The sequence below is a fragment of the Diabrotica virgifera genome, chromosome 3, assembly GCF_917563875.1.
Source record: "Diabrotica virgifera virgifera chromosome 3, PGI_DIABVI_V3a".
In the NCBI taxonomy this organism is placed as follows: domain Eukaryota; kingdom Metazoa; phylum Arthropoda; class Insecta; order Coleoptera; family Chrysomelidae; genus Diabrotica; species Diabrotica virgifera.
In genome coordinates, this window is record NC_065445.1 from 227,391,408 (window position 1) to 227,417,043 (window position 25,636).

At 31.7% G+C, this 25,636-nt stretch overlaps 2 protein-coding genes across 3 annotated transcripts in view; one reads left to right on the forward strand and one right to left on the reverse strand.

Annotated features, from left to right (window-relative positions):
- LOC114338957 (GTPase Era, mitochondrial) overlaps nt 1-8,997 on the reverse strand; it is a 46,335-nt gene extending 37,338 nt beyond the window's left edge. The window contains exons 1-4 of one of the 2 annotated variants that reach the window (XM_028289582.2): nt 8,845-8,997; nt 6,850-6,974; nt 6,621-6,795; nt 5,698-5,863 (exon numbers count right to left, since the gene is read on the reverse strand). In XM_028289582.2, the coding sequence (XP_028145383.1) occupies nt 5,698-5,863; nt 6,621-6,795; nt 6,850-6,974; nt 8,845-8,874 (496 nt within the window). In that variant the 5' untranslated portion in view covers nt 8,875-8,997. Of the gene's footprint in view, nt 1-5,697; nt 5,864-6,620; nt 6,796-6,849; nt 6,975-8,352; nt 8,651-8,844 lie in introns of those variants that run through there. The other variant, XM_028289581.2, reaches the window with a different exon arrangement.
- Nucleotides 8,998-9,030: 33 nt separating this feature from the next.
- LOC114338956 (protein deltex) overlaps nt 9,031-25,636 on the forward strand; it is a 78,844-nt gene continuing 62,238 nt past the window's right edge. Inside the window, exons 1-3 of the mRNA XM_028289579.2 lie at nt 9,031-9,516; nt 23,233-23,384; nt 23,441-23,615. Of these exons, the coding sequence (XP_028145380.1) occupies nt 9,318-9,516; nt 23,233-23,384; nt 23,441-23,615 (526 nt within the window). The 5' untranslated portion in view covers nt 9,031-9,317. The remainder of the gene's footprint in view (nt 9,517-23,232; nt 23,385-23,440; nt 23,616-25,636) is intronic.

Consider the following 25,636-nt stretch of genomic DNA (forward strand, 5'->3'; position numbering starts at 1 on the left):
AGAATTGTAGTAGTTTGACATCTTAAACTCTACTTACGTTCAAATGATTTTTAATATGCTCTACTATTGTTAAGAATCATTAGTATAGCTAAATTTTTAATTTTAGTATACAGGGTTGGTCGCAACTCGGAATGAGTATTTTCTGAGTTTTCTTAAATGGAACACCCTGTATTTTTGTATTGTAGTGAAATGATATTTTATAGTTCTTTTTTATTTCTTAAGCATTCCCTATACCTAACTGCTTTAATTTGTGAGTTATTGGTGATTCAAGCTAAACATTAATTGCAACAAAAAATACGTAAAATTTTATTAGGTTGGCCGTGAAAATACTCAATCCCAAATAATTTTTCAGAAATAAATACATATTAATCCAGACTGGTCCTTAAAATTACCAATAATGGTTTAGCTATCAAAATACCTACATAGTTAAGATTGTTTGTGCGATTAACAATTAAGCACAAATTAAAGCAGTTAGGTATAGGGAATGCTTAAGAAATAAAAAAGTACCATAAAATATCATTTCATTACAATACTAAAATACAGGGTGTTCCATTTAAGAAAACTCAGAAAATACTCATTCCGAGCTTCGACCAACCCTGTATACTAAAATTAAAAATTTAGCTATACTAATGATTCTTAACAATAGTAGAGTATATTAAAAATCATTTGAACGTAAGTAGACTTTGAGATGTCAAACTACTACAATTCTACAGGGTGTTAATTTTGCTACGAAATTAATAAAAAAACGTAATTATCTTTTAAAATACCCTATATAATATTACAAAACCTCATATTTTAAGAAAGAAGACATCGAAGAGAATCCAAAAATGTAAAAATATACAGAGTGTCCCACTTAAAAAAACGAAGTTATAAGCAACTTCCGGTATAACCGTAAGTTGCAAAGAGATAAAAATATTTTCATTTAATAGTTGCCTTTAGTTCTCGAGATATTTCTAATAGGCTCTTTATTTGCCTCACCCTGTATACTTCGATATAACAAAATATATTATTAACTAATATTTAATTATCAAAAATTTTCCCCAATCCCAGTAATCTACATTATTACCTAGGCAATAGGCATTGAAAAATATTAAAAATTAATCGCATAGGAAGGAACTCAATATGCACTATGCACACAATTCAACTATTCGGTCCACCCCTGACAGAAGCGCATCTCAAAATCGCCGCTTGTCATGCAGTTGTCCCGTATAAAAATTGGTCAGGGTTCAATGACCGCACCCACTAGTCGCGCGAATTTTGGTACCCTGCAGAAGCGATTGTTCGATCGCCTTCCAAGAGTGGGATGCTCTGACTGTTACTGCTTCTAAGGGGTGCTTAGTCTGCTTAGGTACATACATTCGCTTAAAGAATATTTCGATTTAAATTTTTTGCAGAGATTTTTTCTTTTACTGATCTTTTATTTGACATTTTACAGATGAAGTCAATTGACATTGCATTTTGTATAAGACAAATTGATGACTTTATTAATACGATAATTAAAAAACGAGAGCAGTTTAAAAATATTTGGGATAAAACTGAAAATATGGGGTTTGAACATGAAAGAAAAAGAATGAAGATTGATAATGTCGACAACAGAGAGACCTTTTGATAACATTCTACAAAAAATGAATTTTCGCTTTCAAAATTTTAACGAATTAAAATTTGTAGAATTATATAATATATTCTTATTTAATATTTCTAATTATAATTCATCAAAATTTCCCACAGAGGAATTTATTTCACTACGATTAAATAATGAAAATATTTTGATATGCCAGCTTTGCATTATAAGTTAAGTGTTGTTTATGAAACAACTCACATTAGTGATATAGATATACTCAGAAATCTGGGTATTTCTTATAACTACTGGTTTAAAAAAAGTCCCTGTGTGAAGTGTCCATGTTGTGTGAATTACTACAAACTATCCCAGTCACAAGTGCATCAGTTGAACGAAGTTTTTCAGTATTAAAATGCATTAAAAGTTTTACAAGAAATTCAACAAGCGAAGACAGACTTTACAAGTCCATTGAAAAAGACCAAATTCAACAATTATCAGAAGTTGATAGGAGAATAGAGCTCAAGTATAAATAAGTGTCATATTGTTGAAAGTTGTGTGTTGTGGAAAATGCCTTGGAATTAAAAAAAGACATTTAAATATGTAGATCTCTTCTTTAGGAAACGAAGCCCGGAGCGAGGACTGAAGGCCCGAGCAAGCAATACAGATCAATGATAGGTCACTATAGTCACTAGAAATAGCGGCAATAGAGTGCCTCACGCATTGATCGGGCTAGGATTTAGTGTGTAGACTCCTTGTACCCAGGACGTCTCACATAAGCACTTTGCTGATAAAGAGCCCCTATAGCGCATCAGAGTGTTATCAGGTGGGAAGTGGCTCGACCCTCAACCCTTAAGAAAATATTTTTATATCCTTATTGAATCGCTTCCCCTTTAGAAAAAGTCACCGCACGCCACTGACTGGTCAATATAATAAAGAGATGAAAGCTGGAATATTTCCTGTATCGTTTTCTAACTGTCGACAAAACATAGATCCACTTGTACACACCAGAGACCAAGGAACAGTTGATATAGTGGACATCACCCGGCGAACATGCTACGAAGAAGGCAAAAACTGTCCTATCAAAAAGTGCTCTTCCACCCTCTCGTTTTAGATGTGTCAGGTCTTGTCTCCGCCGTGTATGTCAATATAGGTCTAATTACTGCTTTATAGATTCTTGCTTTTGTGTCTTGTCTTAGGCGTTTGTTCTTCCAGATTGTGTCATTAAGAGATCTTGCCGCTTTACTTGCTTTTAAGCTTTGTTGTCGTACTTCTTCTTCAACATCTCCGTACTGGTTATATCTATTCCCATTTATCTAAACATTGCTTCTTGCTTTATTATTTTACCATCAATTTCGATTTTACATCGTAGTGGGTATTTAGATGTTGTCATATATTTGGTTTTTTCTGCTGATATTATCATATTGTATTTCTTGGCTGTTGTATTGAAGATGTGTGTTAATCTTTGGAGATCGTCTTCTCTCTTCTGTCTCGGCGATAAAATTAGTTTAAGGTTTGAAATTAAAACACTCATAAATAGCGGCAACAATATTATTAATTATAATAATATGCAATACATTAATATCAATAAAGGACAACTTTACCTACACACAGACGCACTTGCACAGTTAATTTAAAGACAATACTTACGTACAGCGTTATTCACTATATTTTGACCCCCTTGTACACTGCTTTATTTACAGAATTAGAAAAAAAATATAAAATACAAACCTACAAGATTTTTTATGTAGTTTTCGAAAATGATAGTAGAAAAACAAAGAAGGTGAAAACAAAATTGCAGCAGATGTTAACTTTGTTCATTTAAATGGAACATTCTTCTTCCTTCTGATAACGCACTGGCTCACACTTCTGCCGTCGCCATGGCTAAATTGGTGGAACTAGGCTACGAATTGATGTCCCATCCACTGTATTCTCCAGATTTAATCCCGTGCGGCTTTTTTTTTGTTTCCAAAGTCACTTGCTTCCCAAAAATTTAAGACGAACGAGGAGCTCATCGCCAACACCGAAGCCTACTTTGTATTGAGCTAAAAATATTGAGAAATAAATCGCCATTTTTTTTGAAGATATTCTTCTTTAGCGGCGAATCGATTGAGGGTAAAATTGTACATGATCCGCGCGCCTGCGCACACTGACAGTATGTAGTTCTGACAGTATGTAGTTCATTGCTAATCTTTCAAGATAGGTATGTATGTATCTGTAACCGTGCAAATAAGTAATTAAAAGAATATATTAGTGGTTTTAGGAAATGTATTATTTATTATAATTCTTGTGTTTTTGGATTTGTGTTTCCCTGTAGTAAAATAATAAAATATTATGTAAGCATAACATTTTTACACTATATGTCGCCGTGTTGTGTAATTATATCCGAAACTTACATGTTTTCTAGGGCCTCGCTGGAGTAGTGGGAAATGCGTTAGCACTGAGATTGGAAGGTTGCGGGTTCAATTCCTGGGCGATTATTATTTTTTTTATTTTTGGTTGTTTTAATAAAAAATTTTTGAAAGTGGTAGATAAGAAAGTTAGTTTGATTTTTAAATAAAATACAAATATCCTTTTAAGTATATTTACTTCGTTTAAATTACCTATTATATAATAGAAGAATATCTTCTTACGTGCGTACAAAGTACACACACATTCTTTTTTTTTCAAAACTTCCGTTTTTCTTTTGTATAGAATAGAAATATGCTTTATTGTCACTGAAAATTATACAATTTTATGGACAAAGCTGAACATAGAGTCAAAAAATACTAATAACAATAACAAATATAATTTTCTGAAATTAGATAAATCGGAAATATAAAAAAAAATTACAAGTTAATAAAGTAAAGCAACAAACAAAACCAATATATTGCAAAGTTAATATAAATTGCGAATTGAACATACAACATAATAAAATACAAACATAGGAACTAATAAGTTTAAGCTGCTGCATGTCACATCCAAATATAGATAAATATACTTTGGTTATTTGTACATTACTATAATTTCTTAGTTAGTCATTAAGAAACTCTTCTACTGAATAATGTGGTCTTTTAGATAGATGCGCTTTGATGAACTCAGAGGACGGGATCGGTAAATAGACATCAAAAGTTGAATTTCTGGTGGAGTAGTCATGATGAGGCCTTGCTGGAAAGGTATGCAGGTGTTTACGAATTAAGCAAACAGTTTCTAAAATATATAAAGATCTTTGAAGTAACTTCTGCAATGTGTTGTTCTTCTGAGGTCAAACAGATATCTTATTGCTCTTGTTTGTAATTTAAAAATAACATCTAATTGGGCAGCTGTAGGTACTAGAACCCCAAAAAGGAAGACCATGATGATGAGACTCGAACAAAGAAAAATATGTTATTTTAGAAGATGCTAAATTGAGTTCCTTCGAAACAGATCTTATAGTATAGTAGGCTGAGGCGAGTATCTTACTTAACAAATCGATATGAAGGGACTATTGTTGCTGTCTAAAAAAATACCAAGAAATTTTACAGAATCAACGCGCAACGGTAGAGATCTGGCTGTTATTAACAAGCAGGGGTTTAAGAGTACCTTTATAGGATAATGCTACTGTTTTATTCACGTTAAAAGAGAGTAAATTAGAGTCAGACCCGGTTTTCATCGTAAGCTGATCAGAAGTTATAGTTGCATGAAGAGTTAAGATTTTTAGATTAGTGATGTCATTTATAAAGATAAGAAACAGTAGAGGATCCAACACTGAACTTTGTGGTACTCCACATACAATGTTTTTGAGACTAGAGTCAGTATCATTTGCTCTAACCAGTTGTTTCCTATTATTCAAGTAATATTGGAACCAATTCAAAGAAATACCTCGAATTCCATAGAAATTTATTTTTTTGATAAAAATGTCGTGATTTAAACTACCAAAAGCTTTGGCATAGTCACAGAAAACAGTGGCAGTATATAGATTTTTGTTTAGTGCTTGGTAAACCTCATGAAGCACAGAAAACATGGCATCAGTCATCAGTGGTACATTTATTAGTTAAAAAGTCGAACTGATTTTCTGATAAAGTGATTGTATGATTGTATTGTATTATGATTGCTAAGTACTTATCGGACCAGGCTAGTATATTTATTGAAATTGCGATTCACTTTTGAGTTATTTTCCCTACCTGTTAAAGAAGATACCATAAAAATATGATCGAAATATGGCCATCCTTTACTTTCAATCTCAGTTTCTGTAAATTTTCTTGACTCTATAGGTTTTCCTCCAAGAGAATTTTCTGTTAAATTTCTAGTAAGATCTAACAATTTTCTTTTTGACTTTAATACATCAATCTAATAACAAAAAAGGTCTATTAAAAAGAGAGCATAGTATAAATTACAAGAATTAATTAGACACATATCAAGTTCCCAAACTTTTTCTGTTAATAATGCACTTACAATGGTAGGAAAGCCACAGCAGCGATTTTGCACTCTACTCGAGCGTGTCAGAAAATCACATGGGGAGAAACCTTGTACCCTGTAAATGTACCCCTGCCATACATAGACTCTTGATACAGGGGCGTGGGTTGGGGGCAGTCCATAAAAAAAATCTATCCTTAGAAAAACTCAAAAACGTCAGATTAAGACAAGGTAAGTTAAGTAGATGAAGAACAGATATTTCAAAAATCTGACGATTAAACAGATATTTCAAAAAAAAGCGAATATTTCACAAAATGAACATTAGATCGAAAAACTGAAAAATGTTTTCAATATTTTTCAAAAATCTATCAAATGACACCAAACATGACACCCCCTTTTATTTTCATTGCTTGTTCGATAGTGATGCCATCAATTTCTATTTTACATCTGATTGGTTCTTTACTGATTGCTGTTGTTTTAGTTTGTCATATAGAATTATTTTGCTCTTATGTTAAAACTATGGATTAATCTTTGCAAACTATCTTCATCTTGGGCTATCAGTATTGCATCGTCTGCATAACAGAGTATTTTTACTTCTTTGTTTCCCATTCTATTCTCTTACTTTGTGGATGCTTTTGTCAAAAGCTATACATAATTAAAAAACAGAAAGTACTTAATCAATATGTATTACCTTATTTAGCACTAAAAAGCTGGGTTTTGTTTTTTGTGTTTCTAATAGTTTTATAATTTTTATATCCAATCTTTCTCTAGTCCAGATATTCGAAACATCATGAATGACTCCAATAATATCAGCATCCCTAGAAACTGTTTTATAATCCCTGATGAAAGTCTTTTGTAAGTTAAATCTGAAAATAATTAAGATTAAAACATTGTAAACAAATGAATAGAAAACTTGTTACTTCTTTTGCTCCCTATCATTAACAAGTCCAGGTGTGTCGATAAAAATTATTTGAGTATCTTCAGCGGTAAATATTGCTTTTGCTTGTGTCCTAGTAGTGTGTACTTTTGATGAGGCTGGACATACCTACAATAAAAATACACTTCAATACACCAATTCCAAAGAGTAATAAGTCTGAATTTTAATGATTTGGAGTTAAGTATTGGAAAGTGAAACAAAATCCATATCCTGCAGTGATTTCCAAACCATCAGCATAATGAGACATATTTTAAAATTATTTCTAAAAATTATACATCAAAGGATATATTTACAGTAGGCTTACAAAAGGCTAACCAAAAGGCACTAAGTCAAGGTTTTGGCTTTTGCTGATGGAGATATTAACCAATATTGGATAAACACCTCAGATTTAAGAATTATCAGCAATCTGTACTGAAATCAAACATCATCTATCTGGACAGAGGTAGGACAATCTGACGATATCGAAATAAAATGTGAAGTCTGTCAGGGATGTATACTATCACCACTGCTATTTAACATCTACTTTGAGTAAATCTTTCAAGAAGCAGTGGATGATGTTGAGCAATAACATAAGATACATGGATGACACGGTGGTATTGACTGACAGTTCTGAAGTCCTCCAGGAGTTATTGAACAGAATCACAGAAGTCAGTCAGATATAACGACTTTCACTAGACACTAAGAAAACAAACAGTATGAAGATCTCTAAGAAGGAACAGCAATTTTGACGAATCAGTGTGAATGATCAACAAATAGAAAGAGTAAAAGCATATATCTACCTTGGTACAAACGTTATTGAAAATTGAGACTATTCCATAGAAATCAAATGTAAGATAGAGAAAGCAAGATCTGCATTTCAAAAAATGGCCAAGTTATTCAAATAATGGCATGATTTATCAATACCCATAAAAATCAGGTTACTACGATGTTGTATCTTTCATTTGCACGGAGTTGAGTTTTGGACTCTCACAGACGCCACCTACAAGAAAATTGAGGCTTTTGAAATGTGGTTTTATCATCGAATCCTGAAGATAACTTATACCACATGTAACGTGGTTGCAAACGAGAATGAAAAAGAGCTGTTAACCACAACGGGACCAGGAAGGCAAAGGATTTCTGGCTGAAAAATCTGTGTGTGTGGTTCAACACAACAACCTTTTAGAGCAGCAGTGTGCAAAGTACAGATTGCCATGATGGTCGCCAACATCGGAAATGGATAGGCACTACAAGACGAATAAGATTGGAAAGAGCTTCAATAATCAATATTTAGGGTTCCGAAGGGTAGCAATTCTATACCTAATAACGTTCTGTGAAAATGTCACATACATATTGTGTCATAAGGCGGTAATTATTTTAGTTCCAAAGTGTAACAATTCGAGTTGTGACCGTGTTTTTTCCTAACTAATGATTCCTGACTTGTTACACTTTGGAACTGGTGTATGAACCTTTCAAAATACAATTGAAGACATATCCATACAAAACGTACCTTTCTATCCATTAAACCATTTATTAAGGTGCTTTTTCCAGCATTTGGCATTCCTATAATTGCTACTTTTAATAGTTTGGTGTCATAAATTGGAGCTGTAGATTCTGTTATGGTTGGTATGGAAGAACTTAGTATGTTCTCATTGACAGTTGATAATAAAGCTTTACAATGATAAACTAATAAGTTTTGTTTGGATAGTAAACGACTTATACATGAACATAACATTTTTTATTAGTTATCATTAAATAATTATTTTTCACTTAAACCAATATATTTATAACCTATAAAAGAAAAATTTGACAAAATGAAAACATATGTTACCAACATAATATAGAACACGGAACACGTTTAAAAATGTTACCAATATTTGAATAATTATGTATTTTCAATGCAATGGGCCATGAATGACGATATTCACCAAAAATGCATTTCCACAAATTTTCACAAAGGAAAATTATATATACCTGGAAATTAATAAAAAGTAAAACTTACCTTTATGGAAATGGTATGGAAAATAATCATAAAAATGTTGCACCAACTATTCAGACAACTTGAAATTTTTGGTGTTAAGACTGTGTTGGTATGCACATAAAATATAAAAATTATCTTGCCGTTAATTAATTGTTTAATAATTCAGTTTAATATGTCGGAAAATATCTTTTAAAATATTAAACTATTTCAAGATTTAACTCAAAATTTGCCTAAGATATTTGAATATTGAATATTGAATGACATTTGACTTTGACACGCAGTAGAGTTGATGATGGAGATGTCCTCGCTTGTAAAAAGAAAATAAACAAATAAAATTTTTGCATATAAATTAAGTAACGTTCATGTTTAATACAATGGTGCGATAACTACTTGGAAGAGCTTTGTTGAGGACAAGTATATTTTGTAGTCTTAGAAGAACCTGGTAAACCATCTAAAAATTAAAATGATCAACAGATAATTAACCATTTACCATAATGACTGGTCACGCAGTGGTTGTGTGGGAATACGAAATTAGGTCAGGCTACTGGAAGCCCTATAGTCCTGCAGTTAGTCAACACTTAGAAAGAGCTAAAGGAAAACAACTGACTCGAGTAATACTTTCTGATGCTGATCCCACATTACAGAATTACTATATTAATTTAAGAACTCTGACCCAAGAACTGGAAGATACAGGTATTTAATTTCAAATCACATGTTAACAAAATTTAAATAAGACATGTTTTTAATATACCAATGGTAATTAAATGTAAATAATTTCATTCTTCCTGTGAAAAATACTGAGATGCTAGCAGTAGGCAGCTTTTAAATGATTTAAAAGGATATTTTCTGCCCCTTGGTTGCTACAGTTCTCTTCATTTTGTCAAAAGTGTGTGTCTTTTTTTTGTTTTCTTGCAGGGAGGCTTTTCCCATATAACATAATAAAACTGTACTTATATTTGAGAAAGGTACAGAACTTGCACTATCACAAATATACACACATCTGAAAAGTCTAGGGATATTTTTAAAAATATAAGGGGTGCGTTCGGATGACCACAGTGGCTGGACAGCTGAGCCAGCAGCAGCGTTTAGACAACACCGCTGGAAGTCAGCCGCTGTGAGATTTACTAAGCTTTCCCTATCAGCACTGGATACAACCACTCAGCTGATTTCTGCTGACAGTCAGCCGAACGCAACCACTGAATTCACTCAGCCGAGATTCATTTTGACATAACTTTTTGTATTGCTTTGTATAATAATACAGATTAATTTTTTATATTGTAACCGTAGATATAGTCAGTGTTATGAATTTATAGTTTAACATTATTGTAATTGGGCTTGCCCGTTGATAAATAAAATAAAATAATAAAGAAGTTTAATAATAAAAAACACGAACAAAATCGAAACTACAAGAATATTTGCTGCAGTATACAAACCATAGTTTTTTCCTCTCCTGTTCAAAATGTCAAATATTCATTATCACTTTTGCTGTTTTGTTTTCCTCACAAAAATTTACAGGATAAGCAACTTTTTGTTGTTCAAGATTTCCAGTTTAACAAGTGCCACATATACCCGATTGGATGGACACGAGACCCCTCACTAGTGCCAAGACAAAATTTTGTAAATTGCTCAGGAGTGCTAGAGCAATATTTTCTTTATTGCCATAGATCAATTTTACAAACACCATTAGGTTTCATGATAGATAGATAGATAGAATTTTATTCGTCTAGAAATTTATACAATGTATACACATTACATAAATTTATCTGACTAGTCAAAGAAGTATTATATGTTATACAAAGATAAACACATTAAAAATTTAGTAAGTACATTAAAATTTACATTAAGAAAAATACATTACAAGAAACACATCAAAAATTTAAAAATTCCTCAATACTGTAAAAGGCATGGCTAACTAGAAACGTTTTTAGATTCAGTTCAAATGATTTAATAGTGTCAAGATGCATCTTATGTGTCACCGACATGTCACTGAACTTATTAAAACATTTAATCCCAATGTATGTAGGAGCATGCTGTGCAACTCCCAGGCGGGAAAAAGGCTGGTGTATGTTATCTTTTAGGCGTGTATTATATGGATGTAGATCCACGTTCCTACAGAATGTTTGCTCATGTTTTTTTATATACATTATTAGTTGTAAAATATATAGGCTTGGGAGAGTCAAGATGTTAGCTTTTATAAATAGTGGCTTACATGATGTAGTTGGTGATACTTTAAACATAGTTCGTTGTATTTTTTTTTGAGATATAAAAGCTCTATTGATATATGGAGATGAGCCCCAAAATATTAAGCAGTACTGAAGGACTGACTGCACCAAGCCATAGTACATTAGTTTTAACATATGGAAGAATACAGTATCCCTTATGTTTCTAATTACATAACAACGACTACTTAGTGTTGAGGTTACTTTATCAATTTGATCTTCCCAACTTAGCTTTGGATCTAGCATCAGTCCTAAAAATTTTATTACTTCAGAATTTTGAATGGACTTGTGATCAATATATAGATAAGGATCATAGTCAGGGGCTATATTCTTTGGTAAAAATCTCATGAAACTGGTTTTTGTTATATTTAATTTAAGGCCATTGTCTTTGCAATACTTACTAAATTCCTGAGATGCTGTATTACCCTTGCGAACAAGCTGATCAAATTGATGATGTAATATAATGAAGCTTGTATCATCTGCATATTCAATAATTTGATTAGGAGTGGTGCAAACTTGGTTGATATCATTGATAAAAACAATAAAGAACAGAGGACCAAGTTTTGTTTCATATAGAAATCCTAGTATAAAACATGTTAATATGAAACTAAGACAATGTACTAACACGAACATAATGTTTCTCTCTGTTCCTACGGGAAATGATCCTAATGCCAAATATATTTCAAAATTTAATAACAAATTAAGTGACTTCTTAAGTGTTTTTAATTCATATTATGAGCACTCAATCTCATTCCTAAATGTAAATAATTCATATGGGCATAGACTGAGCAACTATAGAATTTCATACCTGTTGGAGAATCAAATAAAACATTTTAAAAATAATAAAAATTTGATATTTATTCAGTTAAAAAATACAACACCACCCAATGAACAAAATTCAGAAAGCATAATTGTTTTAGATGATCTTGGTGAAACTTGTTGCACTTTTACAAGACCAGAAAAAGATTTGGATTTTCAGTTAACGCCAATAATACAACTTCAGACTTAGAAACTGACAAGTCAGAATCTTCTTTTAATTTAACTTTTCTCTTATTTAATACTCAGTCAGCTAGAAATAAAATTGATGATTTATTTTTAATGTTAGAATATAATGACTTTCCCAGTGTTCTGTTATTGACTGAACACTGGCTAGAAGAAAATGAATACTTGTATATTCCCGAGTATTCCATGATTTCACATTTTTGTAGAACAAACTTTATACATGGGGGTACTGCTATTTTAGTACACAACTCTCTATTGCAAGAACTGGTTTTTGATCAGATAAATTATGAGGATCTTATTGAAGAAAAACAATTTGAATTTTCAGTTGCACAAATAACAAATTTTGATATCTATATTATTTGCATCTACAGATCTCCAACAACCAGTGTCCAGATTTTTTTGGAAAGGCTGGAGAACTTGTTGTTGAGGATTCCAAAGTTTAGTCAAATAATCCTGACGGGTGATTTTAATATTGACTTTCTGAACTATGATTGCAATGAAGTAAAGAAAATAAAAAACTTACTCACTTGTTTTAATTTAAAAATGCATGTTAAGGAAGCAACACGTGTCACTAAATTGTCTCAAACTCTAATAGATTATTTCTGTTCTAACTTTGAGAAGGATTATGTTCAATGTATTGTATTTGACCCCAATCTGTCAGACCATAAGGCAGTTGTTGCTTCTATCAAAATTAAGAAATTTAGTAAAGGTAAAGATAGTGTAAATAAATTTAAAATTGGTCGCCTGTATAGTAAATCTAACTTTGGTAAATTTAGATTAAAGTGCGAGAGTCTTGACTGGTATTCTCTCCTATCACAATCGTCTGAGCCATTTAAATCATATCATAATACAATATGTGAATTTTTTGAAAGGTCTTTTCCTAAACAAAAGATTAAAATTAAAAATAGAAAACCTTGGATTACAAATGGCATTAAAAATTCCTGCAAAACCATGAGATCGCTCCATTATATCAAAAAATATTACCAAGATGAATGGTTTGTTACCTATTATAATCAATATAAAAAGATATACAGAAATGTTATTAAAACTGCAAAAGAAAACTGCTACAAGCATAGAATAGAAAACTCCTCAAATGTAACTAGGGAAACTTGGTCTATAATAAATGAATTAAGGGGTAAACACAGATCAGGTAATAGTCATCACACTCCACTTCCAAATGACTGTAATGAATTTTACTGTAGCATAGCCGAAACTTTAACAGCACAGTTGAGACATGGTACAGATCCTTTGTCATATCTGAAGAAAACAGAAGTTATGTGTCCCTTCATAATTTATGATACTAATGTTGAGGAATTGAAAGAGACATTTAAATCAATCAGAAACAAAAACTCTTCAGGTTATGATGACATCTCTATAAGAGTTTTCAATAATCTACCAAACTCTGCTTTGGATGTTTTATCTATTTTAATTAATGATAGTTTTAATGCTGGCACATTTCCCGATTTCCTGAAGATAAATGTTGTAATTCCATTGCACAAGGGTGGAGATCACATAAACCCTTCCAATTACAGGCCAATTTCTCTGATACCTACGTTGGCAAAAATAATAGAGAAAATTGTTAAAGCAAGATTAATAAAATTTTTAGAGGTTAACCAACTACTAAGTCCGAAACAGTTTGGTTTCCGTGGTAACACTGGCACGACCGACGCGATTTTCAGTTTTTTAGAGATAGCTTACAATAATATTAATTTAGGCGAGATGGTTGCGGCAGTGTTCTGTGATTTAACGAAGGCTTTTGACTGTGTCAATCATGGTTTGCTGCTGCAGAAGCTTAAACACTACGGAATTAAAGATAAGTCACTGAGTTGGATGGAGTCATATTTGTCGGGTAGGAGTCAGTTTGTTAGGACAGACTGTGACTCTGACTTGATGAATGTAACTTGGGGAGTGCCCCAAGGCTCGGTATTGGGACCAGTTCTGTTTTTGGTATATATAAACGATTTAGCCTACCTTGATGTATCTGCTCATTTCACCCTTTATGCAGATGATACCACTCTTATATGGCATGCTAAAGATTTGAATGTCTTACGCCAATCTGTAGGTAGGGGACTCTTAATGATTGAAAATTGGTGCACAGCGAACTTTTTGACATTAAACACTTCTAAAACCAAGCTTCTGTGTTTTAAACATGTTATGCCTGAATTACATCTGGAACTTGAACCTCAGCTGTCCGTCAGGTTTCTTGGCCTGAATATTGATCCTGACCTTAAATTTAAATCGCATATTGAAGCCTTGAATTCAAAACTTGCATCTGGATGCTATGCAATACGGTCGACTAGAAGGGAGCTTGGTTTTGCCCAAGCAAGAACTGTGTACTTTGCACTAGTAGAGTCATATCTTAGATTCGCAATTCAGTTTTGGGGAGCGTGTAGTCAGGAGCTTTTCAGTAGTGTGTTTTTACTTCAAAAAAAGGCAGTGCGCCTGTTGTGCCAGGTAAATTCTAGAGAAACGTGTAAACCTTTATTTATTAAACACAGTATCCTTACACTTGTATCTCTTTTCATTTTGGAAACGGCAAGCATTATTTTTAAGAATAAACATCTATATGAAAATAATAATCGATCTGGACGATTTGCTAGCAATTTAGCTTTGATTACACCTAGAAGCACACTAGTCAAAGACTCATTTATTTTTAACGGCATCAAAATTTTTAATAAACTACCTAGTGAAATAAAAAATTTGGAAACTATTAGAAAGTTTAGAAATTCATTAGATAGACTGCTCGCTAAGAGGGCCTATTATGATCTGACAGAATTTTTTGAGGACCATTGGAGCTGATGTATTTGTGATCTCGTGTATATTTTTTTATATATATATTTTTTTTTCTTTTTTTTTTTTTTGTCAATTTGTTTGTCATTATTGTTTGTGATTTAGTTTTACAGCTTGTAGTTTGTTTGTTTTTTATTTTTGACAATACTACATATTTTGTAGTTGTTATATAATGTAAATGTGTTATGTGTTATATTTTATATTTAGTCATATTTTAATTTAATTTATTTATTTAAAACTCTTAAACAGTGTTTGTCAACAAGATTTTTTCTTAGACAATAAACATATATTCTCTCTCTCTCTCAAGAACCGAACCTTGTGGTACCCCTACAGAAGACTTCATTGGGTCTGATAGTGTACCATCCAATATTATTGTTTGCAAACGGTTTGACAAATATGATCTCACCCAGTCATGTGGTATACCTCGAACTCCCATGCCTTCCATCTTCATCAGAAGCAGCATGTGGTCCACCATGTCGAAAGCACAACTGAGATCATAAAGAAGACCCAATGTGTTCTGTTTTTCATTTAGAGCTTGATAGATACAGTTAAGACAGTCATCAACAGCACTTACAATAGATTTTCCTTTCCTGAATCCATTTTGGACATCTGGCAGTAAATGAAATGCTTCTAGATAGCTTGTTAGTCTTTCATAGAATGCCAGTTCAAACAACTTTGCAATCTGACTGGGTATACAAATCAAACGGTAATTCTCAATATTACTTGCAGAACCTTTATTTTTAAAAATTGGAAATCCCTTGGATTCCTTTATATTTGAAAATTGGCCTGCCATAAAAGATTCATTGATTAAATGTGACAAGGGTTCACATATGTGACTGGCAACCTATCTTATAACCTTACCATTGATTTCATCTAAACCTTCAGCATGTTTAGATGTGGTCTTACTTATAAGTGACATTACTTCTGCAGGTGTAGTTGGAGAAAGAAAGAAAGTATTGGAAAATTGATCAATTTTCATGAGATAATTTGGAGTTGAGTTATTATTATTTTTATTGATGAAATAGTTATTTATCATGTTGGCTTTATCTTTAGTTTTTATATTTTCATTGTCATTTATTTTAATTATATTTGCTAATGTAGGTTTATTTCTATTTTGATTATTATTGATGATTTTCCAACTTTCTTTTATCATGTTATTGCTATTTTCAATACGTGCATCATTTCTTTGTTTTAAAAACTGTTGTCTGATTTGTTGATATTGCTTTTTAAAAGTATTATATCTTTCTGTATAAAACGGACTATTTAACCTTTTGCGTAATATGTTCATTTCGCACAGCATATTATGTATTTCTTTGATGTGCTTAGGAAACTTATTCTTGCTATACAATTTGGCTGGTTTTTGTATTTTAGGAAAAATTGTGTTGTAATGATATAAATAATATAAATAAGAGCTGACTTAACAGTTTTACAGCGTAATCAACTAAAAAAAGCTCACAAGGAACTAGCTCAGCGTTCTCAAGTTGAGCAGGATCTTCACATTCAGTATATAAAAGGCATTCCTAGTGTTGTTCAACAAAAAACTAAAGAAAACAACAGAAATACCTCAAAAAACTAAATGTCTACTATCATAATGCGGGGGGGTTGAGAACACCAAATTAACAGAACTTCGTAATGCTGTCAATGCCTGTGTGTATGATGTCATAATTTTTGTGGAGTCTTGGCTTAACGAGAATTACTTATTAGCAGAATTAGGCGTTGTTGATTTTAATGTATTTAGGCAGGATAGGAACCAATTAAATACGGGAAAGAGCAGAGGTGGTGGCACATTAATTGCAGTCAGGAGAAATATTAAATCAAAATTAGTACATACCAGTAACTCAAATCTAGAGAATATTTTTGTTCACATTGCAACTGGCAGGAAAAATATTGTTCTGGGTGCAGTTTATATCCCTCCAGGGTCACAGGTGACTGTATATGAAGAATTTTCCTCGGCAGCCTCAGATCTTGTGGGTGTTTATACAAATTGTGAATTTGTGATTTGCGGTGATTTTAATTTACCACAAGCTATCTGGGTCAATTCCGAGGATGGTTTGCAGGTTGAGGGAGCAGCATCTATAACATCCGCTAATATTTTGTGTGCCTGTTGCAACTATCTTAACCTTAAGCAGGTGAATTCCTTATCAAATAGTTTTGGTGTGTTTCTAGATCTTATTTTTTCAAATATGTGTAGTGTTGTAGTTAATTATGCTTCTGAAAACCTGTCCACCATAACAGAGCATCACCCAGCATATGAGTTTATCATCCCTCTTAAAAGTGATTTAGATTTAAAATATGACGTTTTTTACTACGATTTTAAGAACTGTGATTTTAATGCTATTAACAACTATTTAGCTAGCATATCCTGGGATCATGCACTTTATCATGGTGACATTAACAAATGTGTGGAATATTTTTATAATGTTTTGTACTCTGCTATTGATTATTTTGTCCCGATTAAACATTTTAAGTCATCTAACTTTCCATCTTGGTTTAGCAGGGAATAACAGAGGCTAATCATTGATAAGAAAAAAGCACATTGTAAATTTAAGCAGACTGGGAATTATGAGGACTATCCATTATTTTCACAAAGTAGAGATAGATGTAAAATTTTACGCAATGAATGTCACAACAACTACATAATGAGAATAAATACAGAATTGTCCGTTAACCCTAGTCTGTTCTATAAACATGTGAATAATTTACGGAGATCAAGTGCATATCCTAATAGTAAGTTTCTTGATAATGAGACTGCCGACAGTGGTCAAGAAATTGTAAATTTATTCTCAAAACATTGAGAATAAATTGTTTTTAACCGAATTGTTTTTTAAGGTTATATGTTTCTTTTGTGCGCTCATTGCTGGAATATGCCTCAATTATATGGTCACCTTACTATGATTGTCACATTAGAAATATTGAGTCCGTCCAAAAAACATTTCTTCGTTCTTTGGCATTTCGAGCTCATATCAATATTTGTCAGGGTTTTAACATTAATTATGATCTGGTTAATCAAACATTTAAATTGGATAGCTTGGAAGTAAGAAGGGCTAAATCAGATTTAACAATCATTTATATAATATTAAATGGTCTATATCATTGCCCAACTATCTTACAAGCTATAAGCCTCAATACTGCCCAAAGACGGGTTTCCCCAATTTTTCGCATACCTTATCATAATACGAACTATTGCTTTTATTATTTTTCTCATGATCATCTTTCAGTGCGTCACAGTTTTTCGATTTCTTTCTAAAGCATTAAATTGTATGTGACAGAAAAAAAGGCACGTCGGTGATTACTTCTAGTTCTGTGATTATTCTAGTTGTCGATAGATGGCGCCATAATTAAAAAAAATATTTTTTTTTAATTAGATAATAATATTACAAATATAATCTGTATAATTTATAAGACTATACAAATCAAAGAAAATACCATTTTATAAATGCAAGAAACACATTTGATTTGTTTTTATTCTAAATTGAAAATAAAATGTGACAACTGTCAGATTTAACTAAAATGTCATGTTAGAATAAATGTCATAAATGTGTATTATCACGGACTTACCCTTTTTCCTATCATTTGTGACGCACTGAAAAATGATCATGAAAAGGACAATACTCCCCATTGTCACGCACCTTGCGTCTAATTAATCATAATCAAAACAGTCTTGATCCATTTGTGGACAGTCTTCGTGTATTTAAAAGAAGCATACATAATTCAGTAACTGAAGTAAAGTAAGTTCTTATAATTTATTAATTATTTATTATTGTTACTAATTTAATTTTGTTGGTTTTTATTGTCGTCATTTTTATTATCTTTTGTTATTTGTTATTTTAGGTTAAAATTGGTTATCTTTACTGTTTACCATAATATTTCATTTTTTTTTATACATTTTTTGTAAATTGGCTCTGCCGTTTATTGAATAAAATAAAATAAAAACGTTCCATAACATTCCATTGTGGGATAACCAAGATATTAGTAATTAGTACATTAAAAATCCACCAGAGTGGGTGTTCATCATAGCTTTTTTAGAAAAATACAACATGGATGTCCACTCAAGTGGATTGACAAAAATATAGCTGTGTGAAACATATTATTTATTTAGATTATGAACATTTTTAAAACACTCAAAATATAAATATGTTTTATATTTATATTTAAAAATGTTAACTTGTTTTTTGGTATGTTGAAATTTATCTTGTCTCAAATAAAGTATCTTCCCCAAAATCAGTGCCGGTTTATGCACTGGGCGCTTGGGGCGCTCGCCCAGGGGCCCGGGCCTCGGAGGGGCCCGTAGAGACCCGTTCCTTTTTTTAATAAAAAAGTAAAGTCCGCTAAATAATCTACATATTTTCCAAAATAGAAAAAAAGACGACGACATACCTGCGATTTCGAAATGGTCTGATTTTAAGACTTTATAAAAACTGTGAACTTTTAAACCAAAGATTGATTCCTTAGAAAATTGTAAAATAATGTATCAAGATGGAGACAAACCTTATTAGAGAAGATTAAATAAAAGCAACTTTTATAGAGGAACATCCAATGGAGGCAAAGAAAAGAAAGACCTTGGCTAATATACGACGCAAGTGTTTATTGTTTTCCGTTCAATTTTTTTTTTCAATTGAAAACTGATTTTGGACGGACTCACTGGAAACATTTGAATAGTTTGCTCAAATCTCACGAAGAAAGTAAATTTCATCTGAACTCTATGGTCACATTAAGAAAGTAAATTTCATCTGAACTCTATGGTTACATTAAGAACAAGATCATCATTATTTGGAGTTATAGACGCTGCATTGAAAGATCAAGTAGAACGCGAAGCTGACTATTGGATAAGCTTCATAAGAAGAGTTGTTTTCACTACCAAATTACTTGCTTCTCAAAGATACAATGAGGTTTTAGCAAGTCGTCATAAAGGAAATTACTTAAGTTGTCTTGTATACTAGGCTAAATTTGACTACTTCTTAGCTGAGCATTTACAACGGAATGCGAATAAATGAAAAGGTTAAGTTAGCTATCTGTCTTACTAAATTTGCAATGAATTCTTGGAAGTAATTAAATCAAAACTTGTAGAAACTTTTGACGCTGTAAATGCTTTAGTTAAAACTAGGGATCCATCATTCATCAAACCTATTTTGTCCAGTTAAGCAATAACAGAGACGAAAAATTAGCAATTAAAAATGAAGCCAAGACACTGCAGAATAAAATGGATACCTTTGAGACAGTTCTATTGACACTGATTTGGACAAAAACTTTGGAACGAGTTAATGCAACAAGCAAAACGCGAACGTGAAGAAACTGTGGACTTAAACGTGTCAATTGAAGTAGAATTAATGACATCTATTTTGAGATTTGTTGAAGACGTAAGAAATAATATGTTAAGGGAAATTGAATTAGAAGCCAAAAATATTTTTTTGCGAAGGCGAGGATATCTCAAGACGTCAATTAATACTTTATGTGTGAAATATAAAAAAGATATTGATGAAACCAAAAGAGAATGCATAGTGAAATTACTCATTCTATTAGAACAATATGCCAAAAGTTGAATAACATTTATAAAATTTGGTGTCATCCAGGATGTAAAGATTGTAAAGGTAACATTTCCCAATATTTTACCCTTACTGCAAGATAACACGATACCAACTTCTACTGCGTCAGGCGAGCGGTCTTTTTCGGCTTTAAAAAGAATAAAAATATATTTAACGCTAAATTTGGGTCAAGAAAATCTAGACGCATATCACTATTGTATTATAGGAAATGAAGACCTGGAGCAACTGAATTGTGATACAGTAAAACCTGTGTTAACGGCCACCTGTCCTAACGGCCAGTTTAAAAATTTCCCAAAACAATTATATAGACTACAAAAACTGGCAATAGCGGCCACCTTTCCATATCGGCCAATAGTTCTTTTATTTTTAGTGGCCGTTACTGACAGGTTTTACTGTAGTATTATATGACAGATTGCTAATACCTAGTCAAGAAAAATTCATCTAATCTTTGTCATATGTATTTTTTAGAATATATTTTTTTGTTTGTCATGTGTTGTTTTGTGTAACTTTCTGTTTTTTTATATATTTTTGAATGCATTTTTTGGAATATTCTTTACATTTACCATTCTTCTTATTTGGTTTAAAAAAATATTGTATGGATTGATATTGTACGGATGGAAATATTGTATGTTACAATAAATACATGTGTTTTCTTGTTTTAACAAGCTGACAACAAATAACAATTAAGGGGCCCCCTAAATATTCAGCGCCCAGGGCCCGAAGTTAGGTTAAACCGGCACTGCCCAAAATTCCAAAATCTGGAATCAATTTCTAGTAAAAAAGATTCTCATCGCTGGGACATCGCACGTTCCTAAGAAAAGTGTAATAAGTCAAAATAAGAAAAATTTTCAGGAGAGCAAAAATAATTTTTGTCATTTTTAAAATGCGAATAGAAGACCCCGTAAGTGAATTTATATATTTGCAAATAGCATTAAAAAATAGTAAATAAATTATTATTTCTTAATCTGCCTAAATCTCTTTATGAAACAAAACGGTTTTTGAAATAATGAGTCATTTTTTAAAAAAAGTTGATATGTTAAAGTTTTCTTTGAAAAATAGTTACAATTTATATCAAAGAATTTAAAGATACAACATATTCGAATAATTATTTTTATTATAAAATGTTTTTTTAAGAGAATGTAAAAGCAGTATAAACTGAAAATATCGCCTACTAAATTATTCTTGGATATTTCAACATAATGAATCATAGAACACTTGGTAATACTTGGGAATATTACAAAAAAAAATTATTTTCAGTAGTATTTTTAATACGTTTGTAATTCATTTAATACGTCCCTGTAGTGTTTAATAATTGCTGTGCATTGAAAGGAAAATCCCCAGAAATTTGTAATTAATCGTACTTTGATACCTAATCATAAATATCATAACATAAACATAATCCATCTGAGTAAAAAGATCCCAGGGTTGAGGGTTGTCTATTTCAATCAGATGACTAAAACTTTTTGTAAAAATATTATTTTGGAATGATTACTTCAGCATAATTATTCAAGGTCTTTTACTTTTGAACCTGAATAAATCAAATGTTAGGGAAATCCCCTGAAAATATTGGAAAGCTATAACAAATATTTGTTATGTTAGTGGATAGAGATTTATTTTTTTGAATCTAGTGAAATTTTTTTTCTTTTAGTCTTTTGTGTAATATTTTGGGGCCCGTCCGATGAATATTCTAAAAACAAATCATACATTGATCGTAAAGCCTCAAAAATTACATCTATAGATACAAATAATAGCCTTATTCGCGGTACAATCTCCATTAGTCCCGGATTTTGCCGTGAACGAGACTATTATTACATTATTCTAATACACGCAATAAATATATTTGTCAGAACTTACCGAAGAAAATAGTATTATCTGAAAATACCACACTTTTCGGCGGAAGTGAAGTGATAAAACTGAAAGATATTCCAGTGATCAGAGTAACAACTCGAAATATTACGCTCTTACTCGGAAAACACGAAACAAAAGTATAGGTATGCTCTTCCAAACTAAACAGCAATAATTACAAATATTACACTTTTCGTCAGATGCAAAGTGGAAATATTGGCAAATATTCCGATAATAAGAGTAGCAACTCAAAATGTTACACTTTTACCGGGAGAACACGAAACTAAAGTTTACAATACTTCTAAGTAATAACTACACTTATTACACTTTTGATCGGAAATACAGTGGAGTGCCACAATGATACCACGATAACTGCGTTTTATTACTGTTTTCTTCAGAAAATGCCGATGAACCTGTTCCGAAGAATAGTGATTCTTTCGCCATCTAGGCAATAATTATCGAACTAAAATTAATACGGGTTTCTTCAGAGATAGAGCATTAGATATACTATCCGTTACTGTAGAAAAGTGAGGTTCGAAAAATTTTTGATTTATTACACTTTTCTTCGGAACGTGCGACATGTCCATATACAAGAAGATACAAAATCAAGAAAGAAAATAGAATGGGAGCCAATAGGAATATGAAAAAAGGAAGACCCAGAAAGAGATGGTTAAATGACATGGAAGACACCATGAAAACTATGAATGTAAGAAAATGGAGGAACAGGGCACAATAGAGGCAGGAATGCAAAGACATAGCCACACAGGCAAAGGCACATCCACGGTTATGATGTTAAAAGAAGAAGAAAAAGATATTAACTAGTTCAAAGTTATATTCTGGACACATTACTCTTACTTGCCTTTATGAAAACGGCATGTATGTAAGATTTCTCTGCCTAAAATATTATTGCATAATACTATTAATTTTCAGGATTTTATATACATAGAACATAATAATGTAATTTCTAGTTACATTTTAATTTAATTTGTAATTTTAAAAATGTATTTCAGATGATGTGGTTCCTGTTAGAAGAAAATGCTACTCCCCTTCTTCCCCTGCTGGCAAGGGTGCTAGATGGGAATGTTCCGGAACAGAACACAGTCAAGAATGGCATCCTTTTGATATGGATATACAGTGTTTGATTGAGGAAGCTTGGGCAACAGTAAGCCACAAAAAAATAAGCTCATGTCACTTTTACACAATTTTTTTTATTTTAAGGGTGATGAAATGTTGGATATGAGCAAAACACACCTAGGCTTCCCATACCTCATAAATTTTAGCAATTTAACTCAAAGATGGTTAAATAATGGATATCTAAGAAATGTGAGAAGAATAAAACAGGCTCCTTACCCTTTGGTTAAAGTAAAACTTGAGGAACTGGCTCCTGTTACAGGTAAAATAAATTTTGTTAACTTTGATAGAATTATACAGGGTGTCCCGAAAAGATTGGTCATAAAGTATACCAGACATTCTGGAGTCAAAAATAGTCCGATTGAACCTAACTTACCTTAGTACAAATGTGCTCATAAAAAAAAGTTACAGCCCTTTGAAGTTACATAATGACAATCGATTATTTTCAATATATCGTAAACTATCAGAGATTTTTTATTGAAAATGGACATGTATTATTCTCATGGGAGGAGAATTTTAAAACAAAATTATAGTGAGATTTGTCCACCCCATAAAAATTTTATGGGGGTTTTGTTCCCTTAAACCCCCCAAACTTTTGTGTACGTTCCAATTAATTCATTATTGTGGTACCATTAGTTAAACACAACGTTTTTAAAACTTTTTTGCCTCTTAGTATTTTTTCTATAAGTGAGTTTTTATCGAGATGCGGCTTCTTTTTTCATATATTTACATACAAATTTTATGGGGGTTTTGTTCCTTTAAACCCCCCAAATGTTTGTGTAGGTTCCAATTAAACTATTATTGTGGTACCATTAGTTAAACAAAGTGTTTTTCAAACTTTTTTGTCTCTTAGTCTTTTTTAGATAAGTCACCTTTTATCGAGATGTGACTTCTTTTTCAAAATATACCCAAAAATGTACATTCTAAATAAATTTTCAGATTATAACAGGTCTCTATAATCGTACTTAACCATATACAAATATGTGGTGGATTCGACATATATTCAAAATATCTTGATAAACACTGGCTTATCGAAAAAGTACTAAGAGGTAAAAAAGTTTTAAAAACACTGTGTTTAACTAATGGTGCCACAATAATAATTTAATTGGAACGTACACAAAAGTTTGGGTGGGTTTAAGGGAACAAATCCCCCATAAAATTTTTATGGGGTGCACAAATTTTACTTTAATTTTTTTTTAAGATAAGAATGCCACATATCTATTTTCAATAAAAAATCTCTAAGACTATTCGATATATGAAAAAAAAAATCAACTTTCATTTTGTAACTTCAAAAGGCTGTAACTTTTTTTGTGTGCACTATTATATATAGGTAAGTGACGTTCAATCAACCTATTTTTGACCCTAGAATCTGTGGTATAATTTATGACCAATCTTTTCGGGACACCCTGTATATAATTTTATGAAATTTTGGTCGTAGTTGTTTGGGGTATCCATTGCGGTAATAATTTTCTATTTTAAATTAAAAAAAGTATTGTATTGTTAACACGTTGACGGACAGTGTGACAAATGTATAAGCAAGTGTTGTGATACTGTATGTATTTTAATGTTGTTCTGAAGCTATTTCCTTGTGGCATTTTTATGATTAATTATTTATATGGAAAATAAGCCACAATTAAAATGAAAAAATAATTTTATTAACATTTCGACGCCCAAATCGGGTGCCATTGTCAAAATACAAAATATTACTAAAATAAACAAAAATGTTGTTGCTAAGTAAAAAATTCTTCTAATAATTTATTTAATCTGACTCATTTATATTGGCAATTCAGACATATATTATACATTTTAAAGTAGAAGACTTTAAAATGATATTGCCAATATTTATGAGTTGTGTTGATTACATGAAATCAACCCCAACTCAAGAATATCCGTCACAAAAAAATTATAGCATGTGATCTGTCTTTAAAAAGACAACCAAATGCAACGACAGTAAAATTCTCGCGTTAGAGACTTCATAGTAAATCACAAGGGAAAACTAGGAAAAAATCTTGTGATACTATCCCGACATCGTAAGTATTTGGTCTTACATTTAATTTACTCTCAAAAAATAATACCAAATTCTGACTTGTAACATGTTTAAATTATAAATAATATTAATAATACTAGATATAAAGTAATACTAAAAATATAAAATATGTACTAACTCGATATTATTGACTTACTAATCTTGGTATTTTCTTTCTATTGACTTCCTCTTTCAGTATGGGTAACCACATCCTACTGCATTCTACCGAGGAATTTGTGACACAATTGGTTTCATTT